This window comes from Helicoverpa armigera, chromosome 5, assembly GCF_030705265.1.
Source record: "Helicoverpa armigera isolate CAAS_96S chromosome 5, ASM3070526v1, whole genome shotgun sequence".
NCBI lineage: Eukaryota > Metazoa > Arthropoda > Insecta > Lepidoptera > Noctuidae > Helicoverpa > Helicoverpa armigera.
In genome coordinates, this window is record NC_087124.1 from 2536606 (window position 1) to 2551371 (window position 14766).

A 14766-nucleotide genomic window follows, 5' to 3' on the forward strand; every position below is an offset into this window, starting at 1 on the left:
TCGGAATGCGAAATTGTAGAACCTAACCTAACCACCCAGATTTGGAAAATAAATGAGATGTGGAGGAAATATTGAAGATGATCTATTATCTCATTAGAAACCACGGGCAGATACTAGTAAATTAGACGATGTAAACACTCAGCTATTAATCTTATCTCACGTGGGGGAATATTTCCATTCGATAACTTGCCACCACATAAGCAGTCTGCATTAGTCCATTACCAACCTCCTTAGAAACTCTATAGTCGTTTATTTTTATTTTTTACGACATTTTAATGTTTTGTTTATGGTGAATTCGGTGTTTCTCGCCAGTGTTTTATGTGTGATCGGTTTGTTAGTAGCGGAAATTACGTTATCCACGAGTTATATATAAATCATATTGTTTAGGGAAAAAATATGTTGTGTAATCATATTAATTGACTTGTGTTTTTTATCAATTTTTTTCTCTATACTTTTTGAGATTTAATCTCATATTACAGCCATTTTATCCCTCCCGCAGTATCACTAATTAAACGGAACACGACCATTTATAATCAGCAATACCAAAGTTTATCAGTGACTAAACAACCAACGTACATGGACAACGCATGTGCTTCTACAAAGTAGAACGGGAATTGGCTGAAAACTAATACCCTTTGCCCAATAAAAAAAAATAGTGCAGTGCGTCAAAGACAGTGACTCTAATTGGAGGGAAACCATTCGTTCTAGAATGTAAAGACATTCGATTTTCAAAAGTTCTTCGGTGTCGTTTTTCGAAAATGGAAATTCTTCGTCATCGAAATTTGAATGCAGTGCATGTGCTATATCTGGTTGGGATGCAGCATTTCGTTAGTATTGTTTTGGACTTTTCTCTATGGGTCACAAGTCACAACCCTATTGGATAAGATTACTTTTATCGATATTTTAATTAATAACTTTGATGACTATCCTACATTGTAAAGGCCGTCTACGCTTAGGTAATACGCTATTTTTAACTTACTGTTTATATATAAGTATTGTCTGTTAGGAATTGACTCCATCAGACATAATATACTACTCAGATTACTTACTATTCAAAAAAGTTTTTTAACATGTCATTTTCTGTATGTGTCAGACCTATCTCCTAATATTCAGTGATTTCCAGTTGATGGAAAAGTTTCTTCTTCCAGAAGCCTGTCAAAAAACAACACTGGCAATAATTTATCATACAAATGTACATTAAAATATAGATTCCCAAACTGGGTCAAAATTGTGTTCCACAAAATTTTTGATTTTTCTTCTGTATTTTCTTAGTCAAAATATTTACAGTTTAAACCGATCAAGGTCGCAAATCTCTAGTGGATGTCTTGTATCAAATCGAACAATATGATTTGCGCTCACAAACAGACAAACAAGATTGTAATGTCAGTTAAGCACATATTAATATTTATATTAATTTAACTGATATCATTGTAATTATGTATCAATAGTCTCATAATGAATCTAATGTGAGTATTTATTAAAACGTGACTGAGTTTCTATTCTAAATTCATCTCTTCTAGAATAGGAAAAGATTTGAATAAGTAGGAGCAAACTTTGAAATACGAAATATAAACAAATATGTTATGGTTAGAATTAGGCCATTTAACTTGACATAGCTGCCTACATACATATTACTAAGCCAAAACCAATGAATATAATAATGAGCCACAAAACCTTACTCACTTGGGAGTCTGCTAGACTCCCTGGGTCTACTAGACTCCCTTAGTCTTTTGAACTCCTAACTATATTAAATCATTCTCTTCCCAGCAGATAATGGACGAGTTCCCCGACATGCCGGCGAGCTTCGGCAGCGACCTGCCGCCGGACGGGCTGCGCGGCTTCCTGGTGGCAGGGGAGCCGCATGACGGGTGCTCCGTCCTGCCCCCGCCGCCGACCACCGTGGACAACTTCACGGGAAGTGGATCGTGCTGTTAGCCAGGTAAGGGTAGGTTGTTATGTTAAGATAATGGATCAGTTCCCCGACATGCCGGCGAGCTGCGGCAGCGACCTGCCTCCGGACGGGCTGCGCGGCTTCCTGGTGGTAGGGGAGCCGCATGACGGGTGCTCCGTCCTGCCCCCGCCGCCGACCACCGTGGACAACTTCACGGGGAAGTGGATCGTGCTGTTAGCCAGGTAAATATGGCCAGTCTTACCTAAGGGTATTGGGTTACCCGGATAACTGGGTTGAGGAGGCCCACAGACAGGCAATCACTCCTTGTAAAACACTGGTACTCAGCTGAATCTGGTTAGACTGGAAGCTGACCCTAACATGTTGGGAAAAGGCTCGGGAGATGATGAATAACCTTCTTCTTATCTTGTAACCTGTAATTTTAACCTATCAAGTCTCATCTGACATGGAATTGTAAGAACTGCTACTGGCAAGCATCGTCCGCCAATGTTGTTATGCTGCTTCACGTGTTACCAGGTACGTGGTGAAATATTCTAAAACCCCTAAAGCTATTTCGGTCTAACCCAGGCAGCGATACAGGACCCCTTGCAGTTGAGCATACTACCACTGCGAGCAACAAGCGCAGTTAGTCTGTAATATCAGTAACAGCAATCGGGCATTGTCGATAATACACTCGACCTAAGTACCGGTTGGACGATATCACATAATTATAACCCTTTGTGGTGCTCTAAGTAACAGTAACTTTATTGCACACACCAACTACAGTAGTTGGTTTCATGAAATAATATTCTGTAATACTTCCGTGGTATTCTGCAAGATTTTCAGTGAGGTAGCTTATACATATGTAATCGGAAACATTTTAAGGGTGCGTACAAGTGGTGGCAGAAGTCTTATTTGAGGTGGTGAGCCAAAATAATGTAGGAAAATTACTGTCCCATTTCGTTAGGTAATTAAAAATTATTTTACTTAGTGTTTTGGTATAGTGTGGTCTTTCGGCACCGCTAGGGAAAAATTAAAACACGGTTTCGATCAATCAATTTTATGAATCCTTTGTTTTTGTTTGTTTTAGATACAACTGCAGCTTCGAAGTGAAGATCCGCAACGCTCAGGACGCCGGCTACGATTGCGCCATCGTGCACAATGTCAACTCCAGTGAACTTGGTGAGCACACTTACTTACTTGTGTCTTTCACACTATAGCATTAACTATATACCTACCTATCTTTGATATAGTATACAGTCAGGTCTCGCTAATAAAATTGCAATGCTAAGTAGTCGTTTAGACTCCTAAGCATTTGTTTGTCAAAATTGTCTTGAAGCTATTTCCCTAGTTGGCTACCATTGTCTTCGCAATAATGACACTTTACAATTAACCTACATAGTCTTCAGAATTATGAAGATGAACGACACAAATTAAATAGCTACTCATATACAGGGTGTTTGGCGCATGGACCGACACAATTTTTTGGGGGATTCGTGAGGCCATACTAGTTTTCACTCATAGACCCAATGTCCTATATGTCACTGTATTCGAGATACGATTTTTTGTTTGTTTTAAAAATTACCGGAACTATCACCTTTAAAACGCTATAACTTTTCAGTCTGTTGTCGAATTTACACCAAATCACTTTCATTGCGTTCTCTGATGTATTATTATTCCAAATAAAACATAAATTCATAGCACTAGATGGAAAAAATACTTGTTGAGCTTCCAAAGTCTTAAAAATGAAAAACGTATGAAAAATGTCAAATTCAAAATAATTATAAAAAAAAGCTTTATGAACTTCATTTAATAAAAAATGCCTACTTAATACCTTTCCAACGATATGCCACATGGGTGTGAAATCATTAATAATGTCGTCACAAACCTAAAGGTACACATTAACCAGTGCCAGGGTAATGAAAACACAAAATGTTTTAAAATGTTTTAATTAAATTTGTTATAAATTATGTTCAAAATGACTGCCTCTGTTGCGAATGCATGCACGGCATCTTTTCTAATTTCTACAGTCGTCGTCCTCAGTCGCATTTCTGCTTTCATAATTTCAAAGGCGCAATTTATTCTTTCGATTAAAATTTCTCTTGTGGGTACTTCAGTCGCATACACAATTTCTTTTGCACGGCCCCAGACATAAAAATCCAAGGGCGTCAGGTCTGGTGAACGTGCAGGCCAAGGAATTGGGCCGCCTCTTCCGATCCATGAATTTGGAAAACAGTTGTCCAAATGTTCTCGCACGTCTCGCTGGTAATGTGCTGGACAGCCATCATTTTGGAAAATAATTGGTTCTCCATCTAATACTGGTAATACCAATTCAGGTAAATCTTCGAGTAAAAATTCAAATAATTTTCTCCGGTCAGGCGCTCTGGTAAGAAATGTGGACCGATCAGGTGTCTTCAATAACCCCGCCCAAACGTTTACACTAAACTTAGTTTGAAAGGAACTTTGTCTTTCTTGCGGGATTTTGTCTTTTTGCGCCCAATGGTGAAGGTTGTGGAGATTCACAATTCCCTCGTGATTAAAATTGATTCATCAGTCCACAAAATTCTTTTTAAAAATTTGTATCATCTACGTCCGTATGCATCATAAATCGGCAAAATCGAGCCGTCTGTGATCATCATCTATGAGACCTAGAACAATCCATTAAAGACTGGTAAAAATTCACTTTTGAATGGCAAAACTAACATAAATTTAAAAGATAAAATTAGAAAAATAAAAGTTACTAGGTATTTATTTGAAAACGAACCAGTAAAGCTACAAGGATATTTGTAAACGTTTAAAATAAGTGTATGGTTAAACCATTTTAAAATACAAGTTTTTGGGTGCAAAATTTCAGCACAATAAGGTCGAAGATAACTGGTTCAAAATTTAGTTTTACGATTTCGCCTGATAAAATAAATAAAGTACTTAACGTACCTTGAACAGAAGTGTAGTGATACGCATGCTTTCCATTTTCCCGAAGAACTGACCAAACTTTCCAAACCGACAAGTGAAGTCTTTCAGCTACAACTCGAATACTTGTCGTTGATCCTCATCAAAAGCTTGCAAAATGCTTTCATCAATTACAACATTATGTTGCCTCACATTAACGCGAGGCTCTTGGAAATTTATGTTTCCAGTCTCCCTCAGACGTCGATAGGTTGTAGCAAACGTCTCGTGGTGTGGTATACGCCGGTTAGGATAACGCTGCTGGTAAATTCTACGCGCTTCACGAGCGTTACAATTAGCGCTGCCATATGCCAACAACATGTCAGCATACTTTCGTTGCTGAAGTTAGGCATTGTAACAAGCACGGTGAATACACCAACAGTTTAACAGAAAAGTTCAACAAACAAAACTTAACAAAACAAACTTTAACAAAACAACGAAATAGGAAAACGTGAAATACACGGACACTTCCGATAGCAGAGATAGTCAAATCTCGACTAAACAAGGATCACATAACAAACTCCAACCCAATGATAGACAAAGACAAGAGATATTTTTCATGCGTAAGAAAGAGACAGGCAGTTTACCTGCCAATTACCTGCTTACCATTGTTCTATCAAACGGGTTCGTTGTTAGAGACGTTAGAGTGCGTGTTCGTTCCTGCCTGATTTTGACGACATTATTAATGATTTCACACCCATGTGGCATATCGTTGAAAGGTATTAAGTAGGCAATTTTTTATTAAACGAAGTTCATAAAGCTTTTACTTTTTTATAATTAATTTTGAATTTGACATTTTTCATACGTTTTTTCATTTTAAGAGTTTGAAGCTCAACAAGTATTTTTTCCATCTAGTGCTATGAATTTATGTTTTATTTGGAATAATAATACATCAGAGAACGCAATGAAAGTGATTTGGTGTAAATTGACAACAGACTGAAAAGTTATAGCGTTTTAAAGGTGATAGTTCCGGTAATTTTAAAACAAACAAAAAATCGTATCTCGAATACAGTGACATATAGGACATTGGGTCTATGAGTGAAAACTAGTACATGGCCTCACGAATCCCCCAAAAATTTTTGTCGGTCCATGCGCCAAACACCCTGTATATCCTCCTGCCCTTATCCCAATTTTATTTGGGGTCGGCGCAGCATGTTTTCTCCTTCCATACTCTTCTATCTGCCGTCATCTCACAAGTAACATTCTTTCTTACCATATCTACTTTCACACAATCCGTTATAGCAACAAATAGCTACATTATAACACAAATTATGTGTTTATGACTGTCAATTGGTTATCACATCACTCACATCAAATCATGTCAACATCTTATATACACTATACCTACATAATCACAACAGGAAAATATTGTTCACCTATCAAATACATCTGTTTTACAGTTTTTCTGCTATCTGCATCGACCTACTATTGAATTCCACGAAAAATACACATCATTCATCAGCCAGTTCAAATGACACAAAAAACACCACATTATATGTACGAATACACTCATAACCACCAACGAACTGCGCGAATTTCATTGTTACACTATTACACCACATTAAATAACGCCAAAATATATTTTAGCAATATTAACAATGCTTCACAAAATTAGACTTTATTGCCCTTGGCTTAAAGTTCATGAAATCCGTACTTTTCTCCCGAGGACATCTTCACACTTCCTCGGCCAATGAGCATTATATTATCTGGTTAGTTGTCTGTTCTGTAGTACAATAGCATTACTTCGATAAAGTTGTTTTCGAACGCCCGCGGTAGCGTTTACTCCATACATTTCATATTTATTTGTTGATTGAAACGTTCACAATGGAAATAAACGAGCTATGTTTGTTTATAGTAAGTGATTTATCTGATTTATTCATAGTTTTTGTGTGATACAAATATGGCTAAAATGTTGTGTGTTGTGATGGGAAAACCCAGGGGAGTTTTTTGTGTCTACTTGAGACTTTACCTGTATAATTTGCAAGTGGATTAATGATGTTTTTTTTTTTCATATAAAAGTGGGCCCAATATATGGCAGATTTAAAATAATTTAAAACAATACAAAAGCTATAAAATAGTCGTATTAAAAAGTGCAAAAAAATTAACGATAGGCGTTAATAAACCGCCCCCATTTCCTAATCGATGAGAGCTTGGAAAATGCTTGTTTTCATACAAAAATTGTGCGCCGATATTTAAAACGTATTATTAATATCAATGGTAGTTTTCTTTACCAAGATTTTCTATAGGTAATCACACTTCATAATCATGTTTTACTCACAGAAAATCCGGTCTCATTAAAAAAAAACAAGTGCCTCTTACAATAATGTAGTTCTCCGAATCTGCCTAACCTTCACACCTTTAGTTTGTTTATGTAGCCATCTATGATGAATCTCATACAACCAGTAATTTATTATCATCTGCCTAGCCTATTCCCAACTATATTGGGGTTGGCATCCAGTCTAACCGGAACTGAGTACCAGTGTTTTACAAGGGTGACTGCCTATCTGACCTCCTCAACCCACTTACCGGCAACCCCATACCCCTTAATAAGACAGGTTGTCAAAGTTAAGTACTAGTTTCTGACGACGTGATAATCTGACTAATCTTTATTGCTAGGTTGTAGTATATGAAGCCACCTGTGATAAATGTCATAGAACCAATAGTTCAATCAACGTAAATTAATGAGAGTTCAAACACATATAAACTGTTTACTTATACAAACTATATTAAGATAAAAATAATTTCCTTGGACAATATAAAAATAGACCACTATCACTTTATTTGTTGTAAAAGTAATGTGTGGATAAATAAACAAGAAATTATTTATTTATGCAGTTCAAGTACACTTGTACTGGTACTTATTTGTACCGAGTGCACCAATCGGCCCTTATTTTACGGTTGATGAATCAGTTTCCGATGTACTCAGTGACCGACAAATTGCTGGATTGCTGAGTTAACTTTATTTTTAAAACGTGGTTTTTGGTAGTACCTTTCATATAAAGAAGATGACAATTTGAAGATTAAACATCTTATGTACTGCATATCGGAGTACTTTCTCAATTAAAATACTAACTACATACTTTTAAAATAAAATGTTGCGAACTTAATCTATCTTTACAAATGCTCATTCATGTCAATCTTTTCTTGTTACCCAAAAAGACCATCTCTGTTTAGCCTGAGACAATACACATCTTTTATATCCATTTCCTGGTAGTAGCGTTAAACCGCGAAATAATCTACATAAGTAAATAAATCTATCTAATATAAAAAAGTCGTCTTAGTTACACTGTTTGTAAATCAAGAACGGCTTAACAATTTTCCTGGTAGTAGCGTAAAACTGTAAATAAATAATCCTGTCTACAAAATATTAAAAAGTCGTGATAGTTACACTGTTTATAAATCAAGAACAGAATAACAATTTTTCTGAAAAGTTTTAGGTTTTAGGGTAGGTTAACTTAGAACAGTTAGAACCAAAAGAAGCATATAGATTTATTTATCCCTCCTAGGCACGTAGAAAGAGCCACCACCTTATTGTAAAATGTGGTCCTAAAAGTACCAATTTCAGTGCTAGGTTTAGACCATTAACCTTGTTCGACACCATGGACTTTTTTAAGATCTTGTTTTACAATAAGGTGGTAAGTTTTTTTATACAATTGTTACAGAGACTATGTCGGCAAAGAATCCCGAGGGGAGATACCGTCTGTGTTCGTGAGCGATCTCGCTGGCCTCCTACTGGGCGACGAGTACTTGTACACTAGCGGGTGAGTCAGCGTTGCACAACATGTATTCACATTCATTTACCAACGTTTTCCTCAAAGGCTTTCAATTGAAGCTCTTGTGCTGTTTAACGTCAAGTTTTGAAGTCAGCTTTGCACAATATGTATTCATTCACGAACGTTTTCCTTAAAGGCTTTCATTAATCATTGAAGCTCTTTAACTTTAAGTTTTGGACTGTTAGTTAAGTTGTTATGCCTATTTATTGTTATTTAATAGGTAATACGTTGTATTTAATAAGCTTGGTAAACGCTCAATCCTTGTCCATGTGAGAAGAAGCTTGTGCCCAGCAGTGCAAGTGGGACAGTAAAAAGGCTGTAACAGTAAATTAATTTTGTAATTAATCCAAATTTTCCATACACAGAGATTTTAGTAACTGCATTATTTCCTTACATTTTATTAATTGATTAATTAATAATTACTATTATTTCCTTATATTTTGAAATGAAATCATACGGCCATTGTTTTACAGTTTCTATATAATGGTGAACGACGACTTGCCGTTCAACATCAACACGCATCTACTGCTGCCCTTCGCGATAGTCGTGGTGCTGTGTCTGCTCGTTATACTCGTATTTATGGTACGTATTGTAAAGGCAATAAGGCTCGTTTTGCACTGTTTTTATAGGCCTTTGTCAGCAGGTCAACTTGTCAAATTTTACCAATCGAACTTTTAACCTTCTGCTATTGTGATAAGGTTGACAATCTATTGAAGAAATTTGATTGATTGAGGAGTTGTAGTGCTGTCGTCTTTACACTTAAAGACAGCGCCATTGGCACTAATTCAAGTATACTTAGTTGTGAAAATATGTTCTTCAATTTTTACCCATCAACAAGATTTTAGGACCATATTTATTTATTTATTTATTCGTCATTTTGTACAATGACGGATTTAACGCCTTAGGCGTTTTCTCCCAGTCTCATCATCATCTCCCGAGCTTTTTCCCCAACTATGTTGGGGTCGGCTTCCAGTCTAACCGGATTCAGCTGAGTACCAGCGCTTTACAAGGAGCGACTGCCTATCTGACCTCTTCAACCTAGTGACCCAGGCAACCCAATACCCCTGGTTAGACTGGTGACGTTTTCTCCCAGTCTACATTTACCATATTAACATTTTATTCCTTTTTATTTCCAGATAGTAAAGTGCATAAAAGACCGTCGCCGTGCCCGGCGGCATCGCTTGCCCAGCCGAGCGTTGAAGAAGATCCCCACGTGCAAGTTCAGTAAGGGCGACCCGTACGACACTTGCGCCATCTGCCTCGACGACTACCAGGAGGGCGAGCGGCTGAGGGTGCTGCCCTGTGCACATGGTACCTGTCTTACTTACTTACTCATATTGCTGTCCAAATATCTCATGATATGAAACTCCTACCCATGGAGAACAAAATGACAAGCGGAGACGTCATGAAGAAAAATCTCCTAAGAAAGTATCGCGCCAAAATGCGGTTGTGCGGGGAAGAGGAACGTTACTGTCCCGCTCTCACCTGCATTGGAATCGTCCATTTTTTGTAATTCCAAACATCGTTGACAAACGTTGAGAACCATGAACGTTTTTGTTCAGCCCACTTGCACTGTACATATTTGACCTGATATAAAGGTGCCTGACCGATCTGCGTTGTAGCATATCTTTCCTTATTCCGATCTCTCACCACAAGCAAGAGAGGCTTTACAGGCTAGGTCTCGCACACACGTGTATCGGGGTCACGGGAGTATGTGTCTTGTGCCGTCGCTGTTGACGTAACGTATCCTGGGCGCGACCCCACATACTCTCCGAGAGTCTCACATACCAATTACTAGACCATATTTAATGTCAATTATGACCATATATGTTTCCTCTGCCTCATTCATAATAATTTGTTTGATTTCAGCATACCACGCGGTGTGCATCGACCCGTGGCTGACGCAGAACAAGCGCGTGTGTCCCGTGTGCAAGCGCCGCGTGTTCGCGGCCGGCGAGCGGCGCCGCCTGCACACCGACTCCGACTCCACCGACACGGAGCCGCTGCTCAACGATAATAATGCCACGCAGGTATGTGTCAAACATACACTCATTCGCTCACTAACACAGCAATCGTTCACTCACTCACGTAGACACTCATTGGATCACTCACAAACTCAGACACGTTCGCTCACTCACATACTCATTCTCTCACTCACATAGTCATTCTCCCACTCACACACTCATTCTCCCACTCACACACAATCATTCGCTCACTCACAAACTCAGACACGCTAGCACTCGTTATCACGCGCGCACGTGACTTGGTTATGTGTCGCAGCAAAGCTTATATTACTATGTTTGCATTGTTGGCATCTGTTACCATGTTAACAAAAAGCCACTTGACTAAAGGCATAGGCTCAACTCGCAGACCGGTACGTCATATTGGTCTTCATTGTATAACACTTGTATTGGTATTATTCCAGGGTGGTACGTTTGAGGAGCAGCGCGAGAACCCGTTCGTCCGCGCGGCGCGGTTCATGTCCAGGCTCAGAGCTCGCAGGGACGAGGAGAACGCTCAGGTATAATGGTGTCTTGTACGAAATATGGCCCTACTACAATATGGTGTCATGATCAATGGTCTCGGTATTTTGGAATAAAATATATTTTTTAAATATTTCTGTTGGGTAATACTAATTGATGTCTGTCATTGATTATTTGATACTGTTGTTTCAGGCAGTGTCCCCTACAGAGGATAATGACGACGAGGAGAGTAATGTTATTGATGACACGTGAGTTTTTTTTGTTTAATGTTTAATTTTTTTTTATATCAAAAGAAATTTTACGGATATAAGTAACATTTTTTTTTACATTTCTCGGTTCGAAATACATAATATTGTGAATTTAAAAGAATGATGATATGTATGAATTTGAATTTATAATAATTATACAGGGTACTCTTAAATACATATTCATACATGAATGTTTTTTTTTTGGGTATTCTTTGGTTATAGTGGCCTTATTTTTTATGTTTTTTTTCGTGAATTCCAGCGTGGAAACAGACGACAGAGAAGCACTAATCTCGAGCATGCCGGCGGTATCCACGTCGGTGACCAGCGAGCGTCGCTCCCGCCGCCGCGCGCGCTCCCAGCGAGACAGCGCGGGAGCCGCGCCCCACCCCGCCCGTGCTGCTGAGTCATGAGCATTCTATCAATACTGAGGCGCATGGAGAGATCGGTAATACTATGCATCATATTTTTTTGACAAACTTAGACTTAAAAAAAAATTGTGACCACCAGTAGGGTCCAAGCTACCGGAGGTTAAATATCCCAGTAGGTATTTTATTAAGAAAAGTATTGGTTTCCAAAATGTTACGGGCTAGGGTAACGCGAAATAAAACACTATTTGCCTGGAACCTGACACAAAAAGTAAAAAAACCACTGACTAATTGTTTTCTTTAACTTATCTATTAGTTTTATCGTATAGTTTTATTATCTATCGAGTTTTATTTAGGTTGTCTTTTATTTAGCAATGCGTAATTAATAGTATAGTGATTATACTACAAATTACGGTACATATAATATTTGACGTTATCTTGCAGGTGTAGCAGCCCTACCCGCCCCGCAGTCGTCACCGCATCACGTGGACTTATGAACACTCGGCCGACATTCGCTACTGCCGCCCAGTGTGTAAGCACCCTTACTTTACACGCGATCTCTAACATACAACACGAAAAATTGTCCAAGCTGTGACCTCTAAACTCACAACAAAAATATCGATATTTCAGATGACAATGTCGATAAAATATCGATACTAAGAATCGATTTAAAATCGAAATCTTGACTGGGCGTGCGATCAAAGTTCAATATTGTAGTTACATATGGAATTTTGATTGTTCCAAAGTACTTGATAATGCTTGAACTTGTCTCAGGTCTATGACTAACTCAAATGTGACTTTGTTAGAAAAAAATATTATTATAATAAGTAAATCTAATGTCGTCAATTTAATGTTCAAAAGACCGAGGTTTTGTTTGAAATCATCACAAACTTAGGCAAATGAGAATGTATGGATCTCCTCGTTTTGGTCACTTTAATTTTGTACGAAGTGAAGCAGACTTTATGAATGACATCAGGATCAGTTCTAGAACATTCCTCAAGTAAAGATCAAAATTGCTTGAGCTGTGTTCCATACTGGTTTTAAGACGAAACTTTATTTTACTAAAATCAAAGTGCCTGACGCATTGAAAATTCGAGCAAAATACTATATTTTATAATAAACCGCACTGATTATGGGAATCGACTAAATTATAAAGGTGCAATATCGAATTGAGTATTTCTTTCAAAGTTCATATTAATAAACCATTTTTGTGACGAATGGACGAAAAATATTGATTTTATTGTGACTTATTAATGTGGACTTTTGTTAAATATAAAAGATTATGTTACTATTTATCTATGCTAAATAATTAAAGTATATTGAAATCATTGTAGATAGATTTGAAGTCAGTTGAATAACAATTGTAGGTCGTAATTAATGTGAAGTTGGTAGCTAATACTGTTTGAATTCCGGGGAGTTTTGGAATGAGAATTGCTTTGTTTAAATTTGGGACACTGCGGGATATTTCTAGAAGCTCTATACCTCAAAATTATTTTCGCCTCACATATAAAATGGTTCTCGATTAATTTAGAATAAGTTAATTCAAAATTATGTATTTTGTTATATAACAAATTTCGAATAATATATTAATTAAATAAATTAGTTTTAGTTTCAAGCTTAGCCAGGAAATCGAGAATTTTCTGTAAATATTCCGCAGTTTATATTTATTTGTAAATTCCAGAGGGTTGTGAGGCTAGCCGCTTACACGCCATCTTTCCCTACATAGAGTTATCAAAATATTATTGTATTATAAAATAATTATTGTAGTGTTTTTGTAAGTTTAATGTTAAATTTTAGTCGTTACGTGATTATGCTTAGAATGGTTTTTTATTTTAACTCGTTAATTAATGACTATTGCTTTTCTGTTCTGAACTAAATGACAGCGTTTATCCAAGATAGCTAAGAAATGATTTTCCAACAGTAGCAAGTTTTATCTCTATAGTAAAAGTGACAGTTTGACAGTTTTCGTAAAGAAAATATGTCCAACTATCATATTTATTTTGCAGATAAAAGTATGTAACTTTTGAAAAGCCGTTCTTTATCCAGATATACGATCTTCATAATTATACTGGTTAATGTTCATAATGACAGTTTTTTTTTGTTACGTATTGATATCAAATCTTAACACTTTATTTGACAATCAAATTGAATTATCATCACAAAACGAGGTTGCATTTAGTTCAGTACTGACAAGTGACTCACACATCCTGTATAAAATAATAAATGATATAAATCACCCTGTATATAGGATCAGTTGGACTGTAGGTAGCGGCGACTTCGCTAACGCCATATATTGTGACTAAACACGACTAACATTTTATTTTCTATGTGATAATACTTAACTATGCTGTGTTTACTTACTCTGCCTGTGAATTGCTGTCGCCAGGAAATAATGTTAATTTTGAGCCAGTAATTTTACTGCTGAATTACCACGAGTAAATATGTCAATTTGACAGACTTTTATAAAGAAAGTCTGATAAATTATCATATTTATTTTCATATAGTATCATAAAGTTTTTCATATGATTTAAGTCATAATGCGCTCAAAAATATAATTTACGAAATTCTAATTATATCAACTCATTTTAGGCTATAAGGTTTATGGAAATAATTTTAAATATTGAAATGGCACTAAATATGAATGACATCTGCAGTCCATGCGAAGATATTTATGGCATACTGGCAGAATGAGTCAACACAACATGGCAAAAAAGTTAGATAAACAAGCTCACCTTCGTAAAAAATCTATTTCTTTTGGGAATCCACGCCAGTGTGATAATTAGCCAACTTTATGAAATTAATTTCTTATAAAATCCGACTTCAGTCTATCAATTGTGTTTTTCTTTAGGATAGCTTGTTTATTTAAGTTGGCAACTGTTATAAAATGCTTTATTTACTTGTGATATATTTGTACGTTAAGAGCGGCCGGTCGGGGAGTGAACTATGATTTAAGTTGTGTATTTGCTGAACTGGGGTCAGTGACCGCGATACTGATCGCAAGTTTAGAAATAAAGCCAAAGGAAATATTGACTTTTCGTTTTATTTATTTCTACTTTACCGACC

The 14766-nt window shown here is 36.9% G+C and overlaps 1 protein-coding gene across 1 annotated transcript; it reads left to right on the top strand.

The window, feature by feature from the left end:
- The first annotated feature begins 278 nt into the window (after positions 1-278).
- On the top strand, positions 279-14733 carry LOC110376575 (E3 ubiquitin-protein ligase RNF13). Its single transcript, XM_064034660.1, is given in 12 exon segments — positions 279-827; positions 1771-2133; positions 2979-3070; positions 8497-8523; positions 8526-8595; positions 9081-9189; positions 9744-9918; positions 10477-10637; positions 11033-11128; positions 11283-11338; positions 11598-11783; positions 12148-14733. Coding segments are annotated over 10 exon segments (1209 nt in total). The 5' UTR covers positions 279-827; positions 1771-1861; the 3' UTR covers positions 11749-11783; positions 12148-14733.
- Positions 14734-14766: the final 33 nt, after the last annotated feature.